Source organism: Hyperolius riggenbachi, chromosome 5 (genome assembly GCF_040937935.1).
Source record: "Hyperolius riggenbachi isolate aHypRig1 chromosome 5, aHypRig1.pri, whole genome shotgun sequence".
Lineage (NCBI taxonomy): Eukaryota > Metazoa > Chordata > Amphibia > Anura > Hyperoliidae > Hyperolius > Hyperolius riggenbachi.
The window spans coordinates 131,151,443-131,176,445 of record NC_090650.1 but is presented as its reverse complement, the minus strand read 5'-3'; the positions used below and the strand labels follow the sequence as shown (position 1 = coordinate 131,176,445).

General features: G+C 43.0%; 1 protein-coding gene across 1 annotated transcript in view; it reads left to right on the top strand.

Annotated features, from left to right (window-relative positions):
- TOPBP1 (DNA topoisomerase II binding protein 1) overlaps window positions 1-10,359 on the top strand; it is an 81,951-nt gene extending 71,592 nt beyond the window's left edge. The window contains exons 25-28 of the mRNA XM_068236261.1: window positions 265-405; window positions 5,011-5,100; window positions 7,372-7,533; window positions 7,943-10,359. Coding sequence (XP_068092362.1) covers window positions 265-405; window positions 5,011-5,100; window positions 7,372-7,533; window positions 7,943-8,053 — 504 coding nt within the window. The 3' untranslated portion in view covers window positions 8,054-10,359. The remainder of the gene's footprint in view (window positions 1-264; window positions 406-5,010; window positions 5,101-7,371; window positions 7,534-7,942) is intronic.
- The last annotated feature ends 14,644 nt before the right edge of the window (window positions 10,360-25,003 follow it).

Here is a 25,003-nt window from a genome sequence, read left to right as displayed (position 1 = left end):
GTTACAGTTTCACCCCATATAGCTAAAACAATTTTCAAGAGAAAACACTGTGCCAATGCATAGTTTATTGCTGTTAGTGCCCCAGTTTACTGTGTTAGCACCCGCATGTATGGTATAAGCCGCAGTTTCGGTTTCTTTTTTGCTCCTACAGGAAAATTATGCTGGTTCCACTATCTGTATGAGCTTTTCACAAAGAAAGCAGGAGTGGTGCATATTCACCAGATTCTTTGTTTTTTTGGCATCTGAATGTGTTTGTTTCTGCAGGAGGACGATTATGAGTGGGGAAGTAGTTCTATACTGAAGGCTATCAGTAGCATTACAGTGCCTCAGAGGATGCTGGCAGAAGCAGCAATGCGATGGAGGAAGAAGCTGCAGAGGAAAAAGCAGGAGATGGGCATTGTGGAGGTACTGGATAAAAATACTGATATATTTATAATATAAAATCAGGAGAGTGTGTAGCAATGAGTAATAGTATGGAAAGAATTGACTTTAAAGCATCCCCGAACTTATGTTACAAAAGACCTATAATACTAGTCCTAGTAAAAGTGTGTAAACCCCCCCCCCCCCCCCTCCTTTTTTTTGTCCTTTGCACAGTTTAAAGGGGTTCTGTTGCCCTTTTAAAAAACAAAAACTGCCACTTGGGCTTCTATCGCCCCCTGCAGCTGGAATGTCCCGCACCGTCCTCTACCGATTCGCAGTTCCCCGCCACCGGTCCTGGTGTAATTATTCATCTAACTAGACGAATAGAAGTGCGGTTGCGCAGAAAACTTCGTACTGCGCAGTAAGCTCCCGCTGTTGCTATGGCCGCGCAGCCGCACTTGTATTCGTCTAGTTAAACGAATAATTACACCAGGACCGGCGGCGGGGGACGGCAAATTGGAAGAGGAGGGCGCAGGACATTCCAGCTGCAGGGGGCCAATAGATGCCCCAGGTAAGTGGCAGTTTTATATAAGGACAACAGACCCCCTTTAACAAAGCCAGTGCTTTATATATGCACCTGAGTATGTGGCTAGTAGGGGAATGCAGGGCAGCTTTTCAAAAAAGTAAATAGAAGCCAAAACAATTTTATCTGACTGAGCAAACACTCCTGCTAGCAGGATAGTGCTGAAAATGTTTGTGTGTATAACCTTGTGCTACCTCTCTGATACCCCTTGTTAACATTGTATGTACAGTGCTGCCCATAATTATTCATACCCCTGGCAAATGTTGACTTTGGGTTACTTTTATTCAACCAGCAAGTAATTTTTTTGATGGGTAATGACATAGGTGTCACCCAAAAGATAATAAGACGATGTACAAGAGGAATTATTGTGGAAAAAAAACATTTGTCAGCTCTTATTTACATTTGAGCAAAAAGTGTCCAATCCAAAATTTTTCATACCCTTCTCAATAATCAATAGCAAAAGCCTTTATTAGCTATTACAGCAATCAAACACTTCATGTAATTGCAGACCAGCTTTTTGCATATCTCCACGGGTATTTTTGTCCATTCATCTTTAGCAATGAGCTCCAAATCTTTCAGGTTGGAGGGTCTTCTTACCATCACTCTGATCTTTAGCTCCCTCCACAGATTCTCAATTGTATTCAAGTCAGGACTCTGACTGGGCCACTCCAAAACATTAACGTTGTTGTCTGCTAACCATTTCTTCACCACTTTTGCTGTGGGTTTGGGTCATAGTCATGCTGAAATGTCCATTGGTGGCCAAGTTTCTCTGCAGACTACCTGATGATGTTGAGAATCCTCATGTATCACTCTTTTCATGGTGCTGTTGAAAGTGATTAGGTTCCTTGGTTCATTGGCTGAAAAAACAGCCCCAAAGCATTAGGTTCCTACCACCTTGTTTGACAGTGGGGATGGTGTTCTTTGGGTTTAAGGCTTCTCCTTTTTTACGCCAAATGAAGGAAACCTTGTGACCAAAAATTTATATTTTTTTCACAGAAGACCAGAAGTCTTCTTTGTCCAGATGAGCATTTGCAAAAGCCAAGCTAGCTTTTGTGTGCCTTATCTAGAGAAGTGGTGTCCTCCTTGTTCTGCACCAGTGGAACCCAGCAGTGTGCAGTGCCCATTGGATTGTCTGCCTTGAGACATTGCCACCAGCAGAGCCCAGATTCACCAGGATGGCCTTGGTGGTGATCCATGGATTATTTTTCACCTCTCTCGCTATCCTTCTGGCCAGCACAGGTGTCACTTTTGGCTTCAGACTACGTCTTCTGAGATTTTTCACAGTGCAGAACATCTTGTATTTTTTAATAATACTTTGCACTGTAGCCACTGGAACTGGAAAACATTTAGAAATGGCCTTGTAGCCCTTTCCTGACTTGTGAGCAGCCACAATGCGCAGCTGCAGGTCCTCACTGAGCTTCTTTGTCTTAGCCATGACTGTCCACAAAGCAACTGCAGAGAGCTGCTGTTTTCCACCTGTTGAATTGATTAAAACAGCTGTTCCCAAATAATCAGGGTAATTAGGATGCTTTAGAACAGCTTGGACTATTTGGAATGGTATAGAAATGTGGATTTTCCCACAGACTATGACATTTGAAGGTAATTAATAAATTCTCTCCCGCCTGCGTCCCTGCCCTCCAATCAGCGGGGAGGGAGAGGGCTGGGAACGGAGCTATGGAGGAGGCGGGGGAGCGGCGGAGATTGATAGGCAATTGTAAACAGTCGGCTGGTGACACACTGCGTGTCGACAGCGCGGCTGTGATTTATGGAGGGCAGAGCAGAGCGCAGGGGGGCCCTGGAGGGACGATGTATAGCAACAGAGGCTGGTGATTATATGCACAGACAGCTATCTGCTATTAGGATTCTTCGAACCCACCTCGGGTTCTCTTTAAAGCACACCAAAAGTGAGAGGCATATGAAGGATGACATAATAATTTCCCTTTAACCAGTTTGTCCACTGCTACAGTATATCTACATCATCTGTGGCACCCTCCAAGCCACCATGACGTAGATATACTGATTAGCTTGCAGCCCTGCTGTGCACGATCAGGTACTGATAGCTGCAATACTAACCCAAACAGCGGTGATCCTTCATCTCTACCCTCGGTAGCCAGATTGGCTAAAAAAGGTGATTAGCAAGCAGCCGGATTCACCTTATCTCATTCCAGCGATCAACCTGCAGCCCGAGCCTCCGATCCCTGCTCTGAACTCAGCCATGTAATGCCGGTTACCTGGGTCCCGGCTTTATGACGTCATCAAGCCGGGACCTGGCTATTCAGCATCACAGGGCTGCGTGCAGAGCGGGGATCGGATGCTTGGTCTGCAGGCTGATCGCTGGAACGAGATGAGGTGAGTCAGGCTGCTTGCTGATCATTTTTATAGCGATCTGGCCACCGAGGGAGCTGCATGCGTGGGGGGTGGGGCATTTGGCTGGCCATTATGGGGGTGCATGGACCCCTGGTTGGGGGTGGGGGTAAAATGTGCACCTGGGGGGGGGGATAAAATAAGAGGAGCCAAATATACTAATTGTGGGTGTAGAATTTTATACTGGGGGAGATCTGGCTATATTGGAGGGGGGGACCCTAATCCTGGGTGCACTTGCTAATCCTGAGGGCACATCTGGCTATAATGGGGACCAATATTCCTGGGGACACATTTGGGTATAATGAGGGGCAGCAATCCTGGGGACACATCTGTCTATATACTGGGAGGTGCCAAACACAGAGGACACATCGGGCTATACTGGGGGTGACTGATATTGGGGACACATCTGGCTGTACAGGGGGGGGGGGGGGGGGGGAGGGCTGATACTCGGGACACATTTTGCTATCTATACTGGGGGACATAATACTGGTGACATGTTTTTATCTCCTGTGGCACTTTTTATTTTTAATCTGGAACTGATAAAAACTGAGGAAAAAAAATGCATTTTTCCCCCTCTTTTTCCCATTAAAATGCATAGAAAACTTTTTGGTCTAGGGACAAAATACCCCCCAATGATAGTCTAGTTTGTCCTGAAAAAAAAGATACATAGATCATTTAGGTGTAGTGAGTAGGGATAAAGTTATGGCTGATTAAATAGGGACATAGCTAAAACGTCAAAATTGCTCTGGTCCATAAGGGAAAACAAGGTCTGGATGCGAAGTGGTTAAACACTGTAAATTGCCTGGCCTCTAAAGCTCCTTTCACACTTTTTCCCTCATTGCATAATGGTCAATATAAACAAAATACAATGTATATTTCGATGGGGGCTTTCATACTGGTAGTTGTGCGGTGCAATGAGTCCCAACAGAACAAGGCAGTGTGTTACCGGGCAACACACGTTGTGCAAGCACTAACTCAATAGACTGTAGGCTGCACTGTATGGGTCGCAGTGTTAGGCTGCGATGCGACTTTACATATATAGCAACAGAGGCTGGTGATTATATGCACAGACAGCCTCTGTCTGCTATTAGGATTCTTCGAACCCACCTCGGGTTCTCTTTAAAGCACACCAAAAGTGAGAGGCATATGAAGGATGACATAATAATTTCCCTTTAACCAGTTTGTCCACTGCTACAGTATATCTACGTCATCTGTGGCACCCTCCAAGCCACCATGACGTAGATATACTGATTAGCTTGCAGCCCTGCTGTGCACGATCAGGTACTGATAGCTGCAATACTAACCCAAACAGCGGTGATCCTATATTTCAGGATGTGCATTGTATGTAGTGTGAAAGGAGCCTAATGCTTTTAGCCATATACCTTAAACAAGCAATGCAGTTCAAGTGCTCGCTTAAGTCTAACTAGAAAAGCGCCATGCTTGTTTTTAGATGTTATTCAGACACTACTGATTCCAGAAAGATCAGCAGAACTGCCAGGCAACTGGTATTGTTTAAAAGGAAATATGGCAGCCACAATGTGCTTACCACTTCAGGTGTACGGTACTTAAAGATTATCACTGAAACCTCTTGATGCTTTAGGTGTGTCAGTGACCTATGTGCCAAGCCACGTGACCACTTTTTGCTTATGTAACATGTCTAGCAAAGACTACATATTTCAACATTTGTGTTTTAACATCGGCAGGGAGCCTTCAGTGGATGGAAAGTTGTGTTAAATGTTGACCAGCCGAAAGAGCCTGGCTTCAGACGCCTTCTCCAGTCAGGTGGAGCCAAGGTAAGTCGGTCTTTATATTTTCTCATGTTAAAAAAAAATATCAATAACTTAAAGGTGGCCACTAATGGTCCAATTTTCTGAATGATCAACCAGCTGAGAATTGGGCCAAAATGATCAATCAGGAACACTAACGAGAAGTGAAAACTTATATGATCAATGGAATCAATTTGGTAAAAAAAGGATCAATAGCTGCAATTGGATCTGGCAAGTTTTCACTTCCTGTTAGTGTCCCCAATTGACCGTTTCCAGCTAATCGTTCGTTCAGAATATAGGACCATTACTGATTACGGTTACATTTTCTTTTTAATGCGCTTCAGTCTAAACAAAAATAATTCTGTAGCTTTGAACACAAGAAAAATTTCGACCTCTAAATATCTGATAATATTGTGTTGGGTTTTTAATGTTGGGAGAGCAGCACACGTGCAAATCATTTGTCTTCTGATCCAGACCACAACCTTACAGGACAAATGTAAAAAGAGATGTGGGAGCTGCCATATTTATTTCCTTTTAACCACTTAAAGGGGAACTGAAGTAAGAGGTATACGGAGGCTGCCATATTTGTTTCCTTTTAATCAATACCAGTTGCCTGGCAGCCCTGCTGGTCTATTTCTCTGCAGTAGTATCTGAATAACACCAGAAACAAGCATGCAGCTAGTCTTGTCAGATCTGACTTTAAAGTTTGAAACACCTGGTCTGCTGCATGCTTGTTCAGGGGCTATGGCTAAACGTATTAAAGGCAGAGCGCTAGGCTAGCTACATGCTTAAAAAAAAAAAGTGAAAAAAAACCTCCCGCAGCCGCGGGAATTAAACCGCCAGGGGGGTTAATGGGGAAATTATGATATGAAATGCTCACGACATGCAAAGCGAGATATTTCAAGTCTTCGTTATAATTTTGATGATTATGGCTTACAGTTTATCCTCCTGGGGACCACCCGCAGTAAATCCTACGCCGCACTTGTGGCTGCCTAAACCTGATGCGGCGTAGGATTTACGCCACCTGCTTTTAGCGCTCCCGACTCGATTGCACACACCTGAGAGGAGATTAAGCTGTCATATGAAAGCCGCCATCTCCCCTCACTGATCAGGAGCCATGGAGATTGGCTCTTGATTAGTGGTCACTACGATCGCTGGACGATCATAGTGATCACTGTAAGCAAAGGCAATAGGAGGGGAGGAAGAGGACTGAGACTCTATCCTGACGTTCCCCCGGCGATTGTCGCTCTGCTCGGCATCCCTACTCGCTCTGCCTCTGTCTGATCCCAGCTTGATGACGTCATCAAGCCTGGACCCGGAACTTAGGGGCAATGCAAGAAGGGGTGTCGGTCAGAGCGGAGGGGCGTATAGCTGCTTATCGCTGGAGATTGGGAGCTAAGTTAAGGCTGCTGGCTATACTGGGGACACCCGTGCCTAGGTATGTATACTGGAGATACTGCTGCCTGGCTATTTAATCGTGCCCCCCCTCCCCTCCATGTAAAAATGCTCTTGTCCTTAAGGGCGGGTTAGGCTGCTGGTCCCCTGGAGGTTAAGAAAACCTCAAAATCAGAATCGAACTATTAGAATATTGTGAAAATGTTCAATATTCTAGGCTCTCCGTCAGACTCTGATCAGCTAATTAATCCAAAACACCTGCAAAGGGTTCATATTTCATATACAGCTGTATTAGTTTCCCCTTTAAGTTGAATTACTGAAATAAATGGACTCTCACTTCAAAATTGTAGACCATGCCTTTCAGGAACAGAGTCTGATAACGCTGCTATAGAGAAAGTGCATTCATTATAATTGTGTAAAGGTTCGTATATGCGTCCGATAAAGATCGTTCGTTATGAACGATTCGTGACGTTTACACGATAGTCAAATTAGACCGAATAGATCGTTCGTAATGAAGGATTGTGTACACACGTGAACGATATAAGTATAAAGTACTGAACTACGAACGATAAAAAAATGCGTGCGCAAACGTAAGTGACGTTATGACAGGCAATAAGAACATGTGTACTACTCCACAGATAATCATTATCGGACGATCTTTGTACACACTGCAACGATTGAACGATTATCTTTCGGAAAAATCCGCCGGGTTGGATCGGCCGGATTGAACGATAACGGTCGTTATCGTCGAAAAAAAACGATCGTTGGAAAATTTGGAGCGCATGATTATTGGTCCGATTGTCGTTATCGTTCGTTTTCGAACGATCGTTATCGTACGTGTGTACTCAGCTTTAGAGATTAGCATGGTTTAATCAGGTTGATTTCCTCCTTCTGCCTGTGTAGGTGTTTGTTGGATTCTCCCCCTCTGTGTGTAAAGAGGCGACCCACCTGTTTGCAGACTTCAGTAAGCTGAAACCTGATGAAGCCAAGGTGAATGTAGCCGAGGCTGCCGCACAAGGAGTGGACTGTTTAAAGCCAGAATATATTGCAGATTACCTTGTGAAGGTTTGTCATATTTATTGTATTTTCCATTTTTTAATTCCAGGCAACCAGAAGTTGCTCCAGTTAAAGGGAACCTGAAGCTAGAGGCATATGGTGGCTGCTATATTTATTTCCTTCTAAACAATAGCAGTTTCCTGGCAGTCCTACTCATCATTCTGGCATTAGTAGTGTTGGAATCACACCTGAAACAAGCATGCAGCTAATCTAGTCAGATTTTTGTCAGAAACATCTGATCTGCATGCTTGTTCAGGATCTATGGCTAAACGTATTAGAGGCAGAGGATCAGCAGGGCTGCCAGGCAATTGGTATTATTTAATATGAAATACATATGTCAGTCTCCATGTCCCTTTCACTTCAAGTTCCCTTTAAAAAAATAAATAAAGTTAATACGACATTGTGTTGTTCTCCTTAGGACCCGCCTCCACCTGCCAGTAACTACTATCTCCCTGATGCTGCACGGAATACACGGAAGAGGAAGAACTCGGGTGACACCACTGATGTAAAGCGGTCCAGATTGTATTAAGATGAAGATTTTAACATTGCCTTGTATATATTTCTCTATGTCTTCTTAATGCTGTGAATATGTACATAACGTAGCAAGTTCTCCCCCCAACTAAGGATTTTATAAAGCAATATACATTTAGTCATGTAGCTGCTACGTTTCTGGTACATCCTGTTCCCTTCATACATAAGTATGGGCCCAGACTACCATACTGTATACTCCCTACTGCTATTAGAGATATCCACTGAAAACTCTTCATTCTGCTTTTGGAGGTATGTGGTACTGGATGAGTGACAGTATTTGTAGGCAGTGGTATATTTTATAAAATTCCTCCATCAGATATCTGTGTACTGCTAGATGTTACCAGATTTGTATCAAACCTGGCTAATTGCACATCACTGGCCATTTTCTTGGCAGATATATCTGCTGTCACAAACCTGTGCACAGCTTCACTCGTAGCTACATTCATGTGACATGATCACCTGAAGGCGGGCCCTCCATATCCCATAATAAAACTAAAACAGCCAGTAAAAGTTAAGCTAAATACCACTTGACGGAGAAAAATGGATCCAGCCTAGTCCCCCTAAGAACAAGCATTCCACGATCCATCCTCCAGCCAGCGGGTACACACAATGGCACACGATGGGATGAATGGTAAGTGTGCAGAGTCGTCGGGGATCTGAAACATCCAATCCGCCGTGATGGTCGTTATGGCTGCACATCGCTCACATGTCAATATGAGATCACGGAAATGATCGTTAGTCGCTGATCCTTGGAAAAATCATTGGGAAAATTGTGTAATGGGTACGGGCCTTTTGTCTGAATCCTATTTGAAGGTAGCAAATACAATTGTCTTTATGTACTCTTTACTCACTGGCTCATATTACATGGTAGTTAAAGAGAACCAGAGATGAAGCATCCTCATGTATTTTATTACATTTATCAGTGGGAACATGACAGTAAACACCTACCCTGCTTTTAGTTTCATTGTTATCTGCTTAATTAGTCTATTAGCAACTGTGATAAGAATCCACCGACTATTCAGTCGAGGTTTGACCTGGAATCATTATAGCTGAGTCACTCTTCTGTGTAGTCTTTTCAAGCCCAAGCCTTCCCCTCTCCTGGCTTAGATTTCCTGCTTTGCATACTGAGAGCTGTGATGATATGGGAGAGGCTGCTGCTCCTGAGAGAGAAGCTCTGTGGCTGTAATATGATCCCTGTGTGCACTAGATACTGATAATAACGGCAGTTTCATTCCTATAAGAGAGACTTCCTACAGGCAAGCTGTACATCATACCAAAATGAAAGCACATAGATGAAAGGCTGCATTTAGCCTAGATAGCAGCATAGTCTCATATAGCCTAGACAGCACATCCAGAACAACTGATAACCCAGAAGGAGAAGGGATATGAGCCGGCGGCCATATTTGATTTTTCCTGGAGCAATAATGGATAAAAAACACTAAAAAAGGCACACCAGAGCAGCGAAATTATCAGGTAGAGCATTTATTCTTTACAAGCTATCAACTGATATGTTTATTTTGTGTGAAACGTTCATCTCTGGTTCCCTTTAATGACGTGATCTCCTTCACCTTCAAAACAAGATAGTGCATTCTGGGTAATTTTGCAAAGCAAACTATTGTAATTGGTCTGTTTACATGCTTGTAAATATTTTTGAAAACTTGGTGTCTGGTGATAAACTAATACAGGTAGAAATACAGTACCGTAAGTATAAAATGTACAGCTTTATAAAACCGCAATACATTTTGTCATGTTTATTACTTATAGGTCCAGTTGTATAGTACAAATCCAGGCAGGTTATGAAAATTACTTCTGGATGCATATAGACATTTCCTTTTACAGAAATGTTGAGTCATGAGGAGTGCAGTTTGCACCCATTAAAGGATCTTCGCTCTATCAAAGTGCCTCCTTATATTGCTACACTGTTTTAATAGAACCCCTTCCTTTTAGTATCTGGTCTCCATATTATAATTTCCCTTGTTGGAGTTCTGCTTTAAGTTATACCTCACTACTGGTTGTATTATTAATTTCCAAACCGTGTTCTCAAACAAAACTTGTGCAAAGATTTCAGCACTTTATACTTCCAGAGTTTTAGTTCGGTTGCAGTATGATGTGTATAAAATTCCCTCTAGTTCATTTACAGTATTGGTATTTCTCATCCATGTACTGGACAAATATTCCTTTATTATTTGCAACACTCAACTGCGAATTTGCAAATGTTTGAACAGCATGTTCTGGTTCACCAAACACCTGTATTTTTTTGTATAAACAGAATAAAGATGTGACTAGACAAGTCTGTCAGATAAACTTCATGATTTTCTTTTTCCTGATTGGAAAGCCAAACAAAAGGTGACAATAAGCAGGCATACGTCACATTAAATCATTGCCCATTGATTTCTAAACTTCTGATTTATTATAATTATTCTACTGACATCACCAGAGGTACATTTTACTTCCATGTGTGAATGATTTGATGCATGCTCTTCAATCTGCTTAAAGAGAACCTGAACTGAAAATAAAAAGTCAAAATAAACATACACAGGCCATACTTACCTCCCATGTAGTCTGTTCATCAATCTTTCTCCTCTCCTGCATCCTGTTTGTCCACTGTGATCGATGAAATTCTCTGTCCTCCATTTTGAAAATGGCTATTACCCCATAACAGCTTCCTGGTCAGCACACTGTTAAACTGTTATATCGCCCACTTGAGCCATAGGGAAACATGGACATTACCTTGCACATTAAGTTGTAACTGACAGCAACTGATATATAACTGACAGCAACTGGTATATTTCAGTTCTGACAAAATCTTGTCAAAACTGGAAGGGATCACTGTATGAAGAAAATGGTGAGCTTCTGAGAGGAACGGATGGCGAGGTAAGTATGTAATATTCATTTGCAGCTACATCATGTTTATTTAAAAAAATTGTACTCAGTACAGGTTCCCTTTAAGACTAGCGTTGCAGTGTGTTGTCATTAATCTTGTGTGTAATCAAACGCCCCAATCCTGCGACTGAATGATGCCTCTTTCCCCCCAAAATCCCCGGGGCAAAAATCCACGGCTTTCTTGGTTGTGGATTTTGCTGCCCGGGGAAACAGAGCTTTGAACTGTAGCCCTGCCTTAGGCGTGTCAATCTGTGTGCAGATCTTCGCCTCTCCCCGCCCCTCTCTGTGAAGGAAGTTAGAGGGGCGGGGAGAGGTGGCAATCGGAGCTGATTGACACAGCAGAGCCAGAGCTACAGCGGTAAGCTCTGCCTCTTACAGGAAGCGGTCCTCGGATTTTACCCCAGGGATTTAGGGGGCAAAGAGGCATCATTCAGCTGCGGGATAGCGGCGTTTCAGCTAGCACCATACTACTCTAGAGGAATTGTAAGTAATAATAGTTACAGTGGAGGAAATAATTATTTGACCCCTCACTGATTTTGTAAGTTTGTCCAATGACAAAGAAATGAAAATTCTCAGAACAGTATCATTTCAATGGTAGGTTTATTTTAACAGTGGCAGATAGCACATCAAAAGGAAAATCGAAAAAATAACCTTAAATAAAAGATAGCAACTGATTTGCATTTCATTGAGTGAAATAAGTTTTTGAACCCTCTAACAATAAAAGACTTAATACTTAGTGGAAAAACCCTTGTTTGCAAGCACAGAGGTCAAACGTTTCTTGTAATTGATGACCAAGTTTGCACACATTTTAGGAGGAATGTTGCTCCACTCCTCTTTGCAGATCATCTCTAAATCCCTAAGGTTTCGAGGCTGTCTCTGTGCAACTCTGAGCTTGAGCTCCCTCCATAGGTTTTCTATTGGATTAAGGTCCGGAGACTGACTAGGCCACTCCATGACCTTAATGTGCTTCTTCTTGAGCCACTCCTTTGTTGCCTTTGCTGTATGTTTTGGGTCATTGTCATGCTGGAACACCCATCCACGACCCATTTTCAGTTTCCTGGCAGAGGGAAGGAGGTTGTCGTTCAGGATTTCACGATACATGGCTCCGTCCATTTTCCCGTTAATGCGATTAAGTTGTCCTGTGCCCTTAGCAGAAAAACACCCCCAAAGCAAAATGTTTCCACCCCCATGCTTGACGGTGTTTTGGGGGTCATAGGCAGCATTTTTCTTCCTCCAAACACAGCGAGTTGAGTTAATGCCAAAGCGCTCTATTTTGGTCTCATCAGACCACAGCACCTTCTCCCAGTTACTCACAGAATCATTCAGGTGTTCATTGGCAAACTTCAGACGGGCCTGCACATGTGCCTTCTTGAGCAGGGGGATCTTGCGAGCCCTGCAGGATTTTAATCCATTGCGGTATAATGTTTCCAATGGTTTTCTTGGTGACTGTGGTCCCTGCTAATTTGAGGTCATTCACTAACTCCTCCCGTGTAGTTCTAGGATGCTTTTTCACCTTTCTCAGAACCATTGACACCCCACGAGGTGAGATCTTGCGTGGAGCCCCAGAGCGAGGTCGATTGATGGTCATTTTGTGCTCCTTCCATTTTCGAACAATCGCACCAACAGTTGTCACCTTCTCTCCCAGCTTCTTGCTAATGGTTTTGTAGCCCATTCCAGCCTTGTGCAGGTCTACAATTTTGTCTCTGACATCCTTGGACAGCTCTTTGGTCTTTCCCATGTTGGAGAGTTTGGAGTCTGCTTGATTGATTGATTCTGTGGACAGGTGTCTTTTATACAGGTGACTAGTTAAGACAGGTGTCCTTAATGAGGGTGACTAATTGAGTAGAAGTGTCTAACCACTCTGTGGGAGCCAGAACTCTTAATGGTTGGTAGGGGTTCAAAAACTTATTTCACTCAATGAAATGCAAATCAGTTGCTATCTTTTATTTAACCACCCTGGCAATCTATTAAGATCGCCAGGGCAGCTGCGGGAGGGTTTTTTTTAATTAAAAAAAAACTATTTCATGCAGCCAACTGAAAGTTGGCTGCATGAAAGCCCACTAGAGGGCACTCCTATACCATATTTCTGATCGCCTCCGGCGATCCGCAGTAACAAGGAAGGCCGCAATGAGCGGCCTTCCTTGTTTCGTTTTGCTCGTCGCCATGGCGACGAGCGGAGTGACGTCATGGACGTCAGCCGCCTCCGATCCAGCCCTCGGCGCTGGCCGGAACTGTTTGTTCCGGCTGCACAGGGCTCGGGCGGCTGGGGGGACCCTCTTTCGCCGCTGCAAACGGCGGATCGCCGCGCTGCAGCGGCGATCAGGTAGCACACGTGGCTGGCAAAGTGCCGGCTGCATGTGCTGCTTTTTACAGGGAGCAAATCGGCCCAGCAGGGCCTGAGCGGCAGCCACCGGCGGTAATGGACGAGCTGAGCTCGTCCATACCGCTAAGGTGGTTAAGGTTATTTTTTTTATTTTCCTTTTGATGTGCTATCTGCCACTGTTAAAATAAACCTACCATTGAAATGATACTGTTCTGAGACGTTTTATTTCTTTGTCATTGAACAAACTTACAAAATCAGTGAGGGGTCAAATAATTATTTCCTCCACTGTATTTTTTTAAGGCTACAGACTCTTTAAACATGTGGAATATGCCACAGATATTACTTCAGATAGCATATTCTGTTGTTATCCCTGTTAAGACGATATTAGCTCAGAGTATATTTTGAGCCTGGTAAGAACCAGAGTGAAATGGCTGAAAATGAGTTACTAGGCCTGGGATACACCTAAGGCACGGCACTCTGATAAGCTGGGTTGCTCTAATGCTTGGTACACACAATACGTTTTTTTGGTCGATTTTCGATTAGTTTTTCTGCTCAATTCTTTTCTTATCAATTTCCATCACTTCTATGAGAAATCTAACTTTAAAAGGATCGAAAGTAATATCGGACATATCGGAAATGATCAAACGCATCTATTGGCCGCAAAAACGTATCGTGTGTACCAAGTATTAGATGGGTGTGGTACATGCAGGCACAACTTTCACAAGGTATAACCTTTTAGGAAGGGAATAAATATAAAATTTAACTTTTATTTAAAGCGGAATATAACCCTGCATTTCAACTTTGCTCTAAAACATTATTTACAGTATATTATATGCAACCAGCATTTTTTTTTTACTAGACCAGCATTGGAAGGGTTACACATGGCTTTAAAGTTCCTTTAGATTTCTGCAGACCCGTCCGAACCTGAAATAGATACATTTATGTAAACAAAATGTATCTAAGTGTTGCATGTGACTCATCTCTCTGACTGAGAAGGAGCTTGGAGGACAGCCAAAGAGTGTGTAACTGTTTATCAATAGATACATGTTACTAAATAGAATGTATCTATCTGAACTTCTGCATATCTCTCCAGGACCTTTAAACCTCTGTGTTTAACCCTTCCAATGCTGGTCTAGTAAAAAAAAAGTTTTTTGCATATAATATGCTGTAAATAATATTTTAGAGCAAAGTTGAAATGCAGGGTTATATTCCGCTTTAATATTTTAAAACATCAAACAATTCTTCGTCTTCAATGTGCTGCATACAATTCTAGATTTTGTGTGTATGGATTGAGTGGGATTGAATAAAATCAGGCAAGAGCTAAGAATTGGCTTGTATAATCAGTAGTAGCAGAACTGCAAAAATATGGTTGACTGATAAATCAGGAACCACTAAGGTCCCTCCCAGACTAAGTATGTTGTTGCATCGTAACAGACCATATCCCTGCATTGCAAGGCAATGGTATTCCTTTGGGGCATTCCACATCCAATTTGGCACAGCGCATTCCTATGCAGTAACGCACAGCATGCCATGTGTTAACTGACTAACACGTCCCCTTGCAATGAGGCATACATTAATTGTACTGTATGGCCACACCGCAGAGGTAACACTGCTACCTTGCGGTGTTCTTGCCATGCAACTGACTCGGTGTGAAAAAGTCCCAAGTCAAAACTGCACAAAATTGCCTCAGTCAGTGTACAGTACATCTCACAGTGTACTGTGCTGTCCAGGGAGCCAAATGTAGTCTCTAAAGCTTGCTGTCATTTTGTTAGCTACAACATAGTTCTACCTATTAATATGTGCTACCGTTATTATTAGCAGTAGGATTATGCTATACATAAAGGTTCTTTATCCTTAGACCTGAGACCCACTTGCATAGCATTACATTAGCAACAGCTTTTCAAATCACAAGCGCTTACAAAAGGCTTCGAAAAGCTAAGTGGGTTCCAGGCCTTACTCTTGGCTGCTAAATCCTGTTCTCCATATAAGTCTGCCACCCTTAATATTGGCTGCAAAATACCCCTCCCTGTAAAAGTGCGCTACCCTTATTATTGGATTTAGGCAGCAACATTGATGCACATAGCAGCCCCTGCAGAAGCAAAATGACCTAGTCCACCACCGGGCTCCTCTACTCTGTACCACTCCTACCACTGTGTGACAGTGTCCCTCTGTAGGCTTCCGATGCATGTCATGTGACATCGGGAGCCTATGGAGAGATACACTGCTGAACAGTGATAAGAGGTACAGTCTGCCTAGTGCCCCGCACCCACCTCCTCTCCCATTCCCTCCTCCTTATGCAGGCTGTAAGTTGCACTGATATGCATTGGTCTGTTATGTGAGGTGACCTACACCAAGGCCCTATTAAGCAGCTACTGTCAGTGGATGGTGCCGGCCTCTTGCTTCTTTTTCTGACAGAAATAAAGAGAACCCAGGAATAGACCAGGTAATTGTGCTTTACAGTGGCAGAATCTGCTTATTTTAAGGGGTTGGGGGAGGAGCCTTCTGATTGCACCCTTTGTTTGGTGGAAAAATGTGATGCGTTTCTCAAAGACTGCAATATTCCCCAATAGCCTGATCAAACAGATTGCAGTCTCTGAGAAACGCGTCACATTTTAAATAAACTATTTCCCCTTTTCTTATATTTCTAAGAGTCCTCTAGCCTCCCTGTTTTTAGTTGTCGCTGCTGCGGTGCTTAACAACCGCGTGAAGCTGCTATTGTGCATATGACTACCAGCCACGCATGACGTAGAGATGCCGCTCTCTCTTCTTGCACTGACTTCAAGGAGAGCATGCGCCTACGCCGAACGATCTACATCGCTAGCAGTTGCACTGTGGATCATCCCAGCCAGCGGTCTGAGAGCCCAGCCTGCTTGCAGCCCCCACTGGATACTGCACCAGTGTATTGGCTACAGATCGAGAGCCGGGTCCCTGGCCGTAAAAGGGACGAATGCTGAGAGAAGGCTGCCTTTGACAGCCACTTTTAACCAGGTGAGACCTGTCTGGGACACGGTGAAGTTTTTATATATTTTACTGACCCTTAGAGCGCTCTCTCCTTTGTGTGTTTTTTATTACATTTGAGAGCAGCCACATAAAAGCTGCAAGCAGTGGTTAGTGGATGGGAAAGACTTTCAAAAGTCCTCATAGAAAATTGACATCCATAGCATTTTTCAGGGAATGCGTTACTGGATCTGATCATTTCTAATAGACCAGATAATGTATCAAATGTGCAGGTTCAAGAACATTTGGGAAATAGTGATCACAACATAACGTTTGATCTGGTGACTGATTGGCCATGGGGCAGCGGGACCACTAAAACTATGAATTTTAGAAAAGCAAAATTCAATCAACTTAGGCAGGCATAAGTTTGATGAACTGGGAAAATGTACTACAAGGGGAGGACACTGAAGGGAAATGGCAAGCTTTTAAACTTATACTCATGAGTCATCAATATTGTAGTATGTATATCCCATATGGAAACAAAATATCTCGGAATAAAAAAAAGGCCTCTATGGATGAATAGAAAGGTTAAAGGGAAGGTCCAAGCAAAATAAAAAAATTAGTTTCACTTACCTGGGGTTTCTACCAACCCATGCAGCCATCCTGTGCCCTCCTAGTCACTCACTGCTGCTCCAGTCCCCCGCTGGCAGCTTGCCGACCTCGGAGGTCGGCGGACTGCATTGCGTACATTTTTACGCATTCCCGCTAGTGCAGGAACATTAACAAATACATTTTTACGCGTTATGGGTTCAATGCGTACATTTTTACGCGTTGAACCACTAACGCGTAAAAATGTATGTGTTATTGTTCCTGCACTAGCGGGAATGCGTAAAAATGTATGCAATGCGGCGCGCCAAGGTCGGCAAGCTGCCAGCGGGAGACTGGAGCAGCAGTGAGTGACTAGGAGGGCACAGAAAGGCTGCATGGGCTGGTAGAAGCCCCAGGTAAGTGAAACTAATTTTTTTTATCTTGCTTGGAACTTCCCTTTAAAGATAAAATGAAGAGGAAAAAGAATGCCTATAAGGTCCTAAAACAGGAGGGGACCGAGGCTGCACTAAGCAATTATAAGGAGTGCATTAAAAAAAGAAATTTAGGCTGGCAAAGATCGAAACTGAAAATCAAATCGCTAGTGCTATCAAATCTAACCCAAAAAAGTTTTACAAGTACATCAACTCTAAAAAGAAAAAGAAAGGTTGACTGTATAGGACTCCTAAAGGATGAGGGTGGGAACTCAATGGTGGATGACCAAGGTAAGGCAGAGTTATTAAATGCTTTCTTTGCTTCTGTCTTCACAAAGGAAACAGCACTGTTGCAAGTTACTGAGGCAGAAGAGTCTCAATCTTCTAACTGTAATATTAAATACTTAACGCAGGAAGAAGTGAAGGCAAGACTAAATAAATTAAAAATAGACAAGGCACCTGGCCCGGATGGCATGCATCCTCAGGTCCTAAGGGAATTAAGTTCAGTTATAGATAAACCCCTTTTTCTCAGCATCAACATGGGTTTACTAAAGACAGGTCCTGTTTGACTAACATGCTCAGCTTTTATGAGGTAGTAAATGCTAATATGGATATTGGGAATGCTGTAGATGTGATATACTTGGACTTTGCAAAGGCCTTTGACACTGTTCCCCACAAAAGTCTGGTGCAAAAGTTGAGGATGCAAGGACTGGGGAAGAGTCTGTGTTCATGGATAGGGAACTGGCTAATGGACAGAAAACAAAGAGTTGTGGTCAATGGATCGTACTCAAAATGGGAGACTGTTAGCAGTGGGGTACCACAGGGGTCTGTTCTGGGTCCAGTGCTCTTCTTTTTTTTAAAGAGATTTTTTATTAAATTTATCAAAAGCAGTACAAAAGATAAAAGTAGATACAGTACATGAAAGGTAAGGGGAAAAAAAAAGAAAATAGTAATTCCAGCAAAAACAATGCGATTGTATAGATCCATAACATACAGTGAAATCTCCTAGCATTAGTACGAAGGTGTTGATAATTTTACTATTCAATACACTCAACTGGTATATATAACAATGAGATACTCATATATGACACCCGTTACATTGCAAGGTTATTATTATTCTATGTGTCTCTAAACCCATTGTAGGTCTTGGACTGCGACTTTGATATCAAGATTGGGGATTGTGGTTTCTGAAGCATTAACCCATCTATACCAGACTTTATCAAATTTTTTAAATTGTTTTCGTGATTGGTATGTGATTTTGTACAGTGGGAGAGCTAAGTTTACTAGCTTTATCCATTCCCTTGTGGATGGTGCTTGGGGTAGCTTCCATTTTAAGGTTATGGCTTTCCTGGCATAGTGTAGTAGGATTTTAATCAGAATTGATTGGTTTTTGCTACAGGGTATTTCCCCTATAATTCCTAATAAGCATAATTGTAAATCCAGCACTACCGGCAGCTGTAAAGTGTCTCGTAGGAAATGAATCACAGATTTCCAATAATTGTTCACTAAGGGACAACTCCACACGCAGTGAAGAAAATCTGCGCGCGGAGCTGTACATTTAAAACAGGAGTCATTATATGATGGGCCCATTTTAGCTAGTTTTAAAGGTGTAAAATATATTTGATGAAACCATTTAATGTTTATGAGCTTGTCCTGAGAGGCGATAATATCTTTATTAAAGAACTCAGCGTGTTCTGTCCAGTTTTCTTGTGTTAAGTTTGGGTCAAGTGTTAGCCAGCGTTCTCTAGAAGACTGAATTTTCCCCCTATTACCAAGGGTGCTTAGAAAGTTATACATGGTGGGTATTTGTTTTGTGTGGTCCTTCCTAAGTAGCATTTCTTCAAGTCCTAAGGGGGCTGTGGAAACTTCCGTTAGTCCAATCTGAGCCCGAATTGCATGGCGCAGTTGGAAATAACGGAAAAGAGCATGCTTGGGCAAACCAAATTCCAAACGAAGTGTAGAAAATTCCTTGAAAGTCCCACTATCATATAATTGAGATACGTATTTGATATTATGCGCGTGCCAAAAGGTAATATCAGGTATTGATTGGAGTTCGGGTAAGTTGGGGTTTCCCCATGGGGGAGAGTTATGTGATACTTGGCTTAATGGCTCGCCGAGAAACCTTCGAGCTCTTTTATAAGTTTTAATGGTGTTATGTATGAGGGTTGTTCCTTCGCTTCCACCAGACACCTTATATCTATAGATTGCCCCACATAGGGATTCATATGAGCCTGCGATGTCTGCCTCAGTTGCTAGACTGGAGTTGGATCTATCATCACTAAGCCAGCTATGTATGGGGATTAATTGAGCTGCCATGTGGTATAGAAAGAAATTGGGCAGAGCCATACCGCCAAAGCTAGTTGGGAGTTGGAGGGTGGCTAATGATATACGAGGTTTAGAACCGGACCAAATAAAAGAAAGTATCATGGAGTTTATACGTTTGAAAAAGGATTGTTGAATCCATATTGGGGACATTTGCATAATATATAAAAGCTTAGGAGAAATAACCATCTTGATGACACATACTCTGCCGCATAAATTTAGGGGTAGAGAAGACCACTTTCGTAGCCTCTCCTCCGTTTGCGTTAATGCTGGGACAAGATTTACCTGAAGGAAGGATGCTGCCCGACGTGTTACCCATATACCTAAATATTTGAATTCCTCTACAATCTGCAGTTGTGAAGATTTGGTAATTTTTTGAGGGTCAAATATGTCCAGAGGGAATAGGGATGATTTGGACCAATTAATAGAAAGCCCCGAGATCTTGTAGAAAGCCTCATATATGTTTAGAGTTGTCTCTAAAGATGGACCTGGATCTGCCAAGTATACCAGCATGTCATCAGCGTATAGGGATATACGTTCCTCGATTTCATGTATCTTAAGTCCTTTAAGCGTGGGATTGGTACGGATAGTTTGGGCGAGGGGCTCAATGGCTAGAGCGAAAAGGAGGGGAGAGAGTGGGCAGCCCTGTCTTGTACCTCTTGTAATAGAGAAAAGGGGGGAAATCAGGGAGTTTATCCGTATTTTGGCTTTGGGCTGATTGTATAGAATCTGGAACCATTTTTGAAAAACAGGGCCGAAACCAAAGGATTTCAGAACTGCTCTTATATATGTCCATTCTATAGAATCAAAAGCCTTGTTAGCGTCAAGGGATAAGATTATTCTTGTTCCAGAATTTGAGTGTGGGTATTGTAGATTGGAAAACAGGCGTCTAATATTTAATTTGGCGGAACGACCAGGTATAAAACCCGTTTGATCCAGGTGGACAATAGAGGTAATGCACTCATTGAGTCTGGTGGCCAGAATTTTTGTAAGTATTTTAATATCTGTATTAATGAGGGATATCGGGCGATATGAATCGCAGAGAGTGGGGTCTTTATTCGGTTTTAAAATTAGGGAAATGAGAGCTTCATACATTGTATCAGGAAGGGAGCCAGTGTCAAATATATGTTGGAATAGTGATGGTAAGTGCGGGACTATTAAAGTTTTGTTTTTTGCATACCATTCAATGGGTATACCATCTGGGCCAGGTGCTTTGTTATGTTTAAAGGAGGAGATGGTCATGCTTATTTCCTGAACCGTAATGGGGGCGTCTAAAATTTTAACCGCGTCTTCTGATAGGGTTGGCAGATCCAGGTCCCTCAGAAATTCCTCAGTTTCTTTGTCTACATTTCCTGTTTTAGTAGAGTATAGGTCTGTATAAAATTCCGTGAAAGCATTAGCAATATCAAGGGATGTCGTACAGACCGCACCAGTGGGGGTTCTGATACGGGGAATTGCCATAGATTCTGATGTAGATTTTAAGAGGTATGTTAGCAGCTTGCTGCACTTGTTCCCATACTCAAAGTATAGCTGGGACTGGATAATATCTCTACGTTTAGTTCTTTGCAAGGTTATTAATTCAAGTTTTCTACGTGCTATCTGCCATTTTATGTAATTGGCATCAGAGGGGTTAATGATCAGGGTGGTTCGGGCTTCATTAGAGGCCTTCTCGTGGTATTCCTGTGAAGCGGTTTCATTTTGTCTGATACGTGAGAGGGAAGCCCGGAAGAGACCCCTAAGAACTGCCTTGCTTGCATCCCAGCATATGTGTTCCTTAACTGAATGCTTATTGACATGCCAAAATTCATCCATGCCTTTTTGACATTCCTGAAGGACAGCTTCGTCCTCTAACCAGCATGGATTCATCCTCCATAACGTCTGGGAGGTCAGGGTGGAAAGCCTCAGATTGCACTGTAGTGGGGAGTGGTCTGATATACCATGAGCTAGGTAGGTAATGGAGTCCACTAGGGGCATAGTATCTAGGGATCCCATACACATATCGATTCTGGACATTGTTTTGTAGGAGTCAGAGAAACAGGAGAAAGATTTGGAATCGGGGAACTTCCATCTCCAGAGATCTTGTAAATTGTATGTGTCTAGCCAGCTCAGGAGTGCTGGAAAGGTTCTCCCTCCAGGCTTCAATCTATCTAAGTTGGGGTCCAAAATTGCGTTAAAGTCACCAGTTAGGATTAAGGGGGCATCTAGAAGGGGGTGTATCTTGGTCATCGTTTCAGTTAGTACTGATATATTGAAGGGTGGTGGCACATATATGGAAGCAATTATTATTGGGCGGCCTTCTATTGAGCATTTAATTACTACAAAGTTACCTTTGGCATCCACCCTGACATCCGTGACGGTGCCCGGAAATGCTTTAGTGATCAGAATAGCTGTGCCCCTTGAGAAGGAGGAATAGTGAGCTAAGTGGTATTGCGCTATCCAGGGCTTCTTAAGAAGAAATGCTCTGGCTCCTAGTAGGTGAGTTTCTTGTAGGCAAATTATATGAGGGTTTAATTTGCGAATGTGGTTGAAAATCAGTTTGCGTTTAATTGAATTGTTCATGCCTCTGACGTTCCATGAGAGTATTGAAATCAGCGCCATAAATTTAATTTATATTTATTGAACACTGGGTTACTCACTATTACACCTTCTCGGATAGGGCTATGGGAGGAGACTTGCTTAGCATAGTTCTGCTGGAGAGAAAAGAAACAAAAAAGATAGCGGCAGTAAAGGAAGAAAAATAGCATAAAGAAATAAAATAAGAACCCCGGTGAGGGTTTCCTGTTAACACGGGAACACCCCCACGTAAAACTAACACCCTACCCCCTGTCTCTAACTAACAGAGAGTCTTATAACCCTAAACTGTCTAAAGTGGAGAGCAGTAAAAAAGGTCCGCTATGTCCATCTCACCACTTACTGAAAAATATATATAACTTCCTTATAGATATACTTATAATTTCAACATTTTTGTAACATATTAACTTTATCATGGATACCCGCCATTACAGTAATGATTTAGCCTTTAACTTATCAAGTAGCCCAAGGATAAGGGTGGGATGGGAAGGGAGGGGGGGGGAAGGTGGGAGACAAGATGGGAGAGGAAGGGCAGGTGGGGGGGGGGGATGGATGGTTTAAGTCATCTTTTAAGGTATTACAATACACATATCGCTATAAGTGTTAAGGTAGCAGGCTAGTATTTGTATCAAAACAGAGATAAGTAACGTTCAGGTTAAGCCATTATAACATCAGGCTAGGCGTGAGTGCAGTGTTAGTGTTCTTGAAGGCCTGCAGCAATTATGCGGAAAAATTGGAGGAGGTAACAGAAAAACCCCAGTTTCCAACTGGAAAAACATAGTAGAAACACAATGTAGATTTAGATTCAAACTTGCGCCAGTGGGTGGCAGTGTTGCATTAGGCATATGTATACTTCAGGATTAAGTTTATATATTGCCTGTTTATAGATCAGGGGGAGCAGAAAAAATAATGTTCAGCTCTATATTTATTCCCTGGTATATGCAATGATGAAAAAAAAACCCAATCGAGATGTCTTGGGTGAATGTCTGATATTAGAGAAGGTTGCAATCGTGGTGTGCATCAAAGCCTATAGGCCAAGGATGAGTCAGTGTTATAGTTTCATCGGTCAGCGTTTTGGCTTGATAGGAATCACTGGTATCGGAATACCTTGGGCTTCCATCCAGGTGGCTGCTTCATTAGGTGATGTAAAGAAAAGAGCCTTGCCGTTATACAGGATTCTCAGTTTGGCTGGGAAAAGCATGCTGTAGTTAATCTGTTTATTCCTGAGGCCTGTCTTTACAGCTTGATATGTGCCCCTGAGTTTTTGTATTTCGACAGAGAAATCTTGATACACAGATATTTTTGCACCGTTATATTCCATCTGAGGACACAATCTTGTTTTCCGGAGAATTTCGGTCTTATCTCTGTAGTTTAAGAATTTGGCTATCATAGGTCTGGGGGGCTTGCCTGGAGTTGGATTACCGCCTGGGACTCTGTGTGCTCTTTCTATAGAGAAAGACTGTGTGAGCTCTAGGTTAGGGATGGCGGATTTCAGCCAATTTTCCAGAAAGTTCTCTGGGGTAAACCCCTCTGATTTCTCAGGAAACCCCACAAATCGAAGGTTAGAGCGCTGAGATCTGTTTTCTAAATCATCTATCTTTAGAGCCTGTGCAGCTGAAGATTTTGTAAAGTCAGATTGTGCTGCTTGTATAGGTTTCATGGCATCTTCTATGTCACTGATTCTCTTATCTGATTCTGCAGCTCTTTCTCTTAATTTCCTCAGATCATCCTTCACAAGGGAGAGATCTGATTGTACAGTGTCTAATTTAGTGGTAACATTGAGCTGTAGTGCTTTAATGGCTTCTAGTAGTTCAGCTCTGGAAGGCTCTCTGTCCCCTTTGTCTGAGTCTCCATCACTGGAGGCCTGTGCCCGCTTTTTCTTTCTGCTTGATTCCCCCTTATGTGATCTGGGGCTGTGGCTTCTACTCACTGTTTGGGCGCTTGTGTTTAGAGAGTCCTCCTCATGGTTTCCGTGTTCCATGTCGGATTCTTCGCTGGAGGAGCTGTGTGCTTGTGCCGCTGGTGGTGTGGAGGCTGGGAGCGGTGCGGCGCCATCTTGGCCTCCTCAGTGCGCATACTTGGCCAGCTTTGCGGCCGCCTCCTCGGCTTTAGATTGCCCGGGTGTAGGCATGCTGGGTATCGGCTGGAAGCTGTGCCATTCCGCCGTCTTGTGGGGTGGGTAGTGTGGCGATCTGGGTGCTGGGGAAGTCAGGATGTCACAGGATCAGCGGTGAGATGGAGGAGCCGCGGGAAGTCGCGTCCTCACTCCTGCATAGCCGGCCACGCCCCCCGGGTCCAGTGCTCTTCAATTTATTTATTAATGACCTAGTAGATGCAGTAGTGAGCAATTTTGCTATTTTTGCAGATACAAAATTGTGCAGAATCATCAACTCTCAGGAAGATAGTGTCATATTGCAACAGTATCTGGATAGGATGGCTATATGGGCACATACATGGCAGATGAAATTCAATGTTGAAAAATGTAAAGTCATGCATTTTGGTCGTACCAATGGTCTAGCACCATACAAAATAAATGGGATAAAGTTGGGGACATCAAACTTGGAGAAGGACTTAGGAATACTCATCGACAAGAAGCTAAATAATCGTACTCAATGCCAAGCCGCTGCAGCTAAAGCTAACAAAATTTTGGGATGCATTAAAAGGGAAATAAAAACTCGAGATGCTAGCATAATATTGCCCCTGTTTAACTCTCTAGTAAGGCCACATCTGGAATATGGAATTCAGTTCTGGGCACCACATTACAAAAAAGATATTGCAGGTGCAGAGACGAGCAACCAAATTGATGCGTGGGATGAAAGGTCTCACTTACCAAGAAAGGTTAGATAAACTGTGTTTATTTCAGGGCTGTGGAGTCGGTCCAAAAATCCACCGA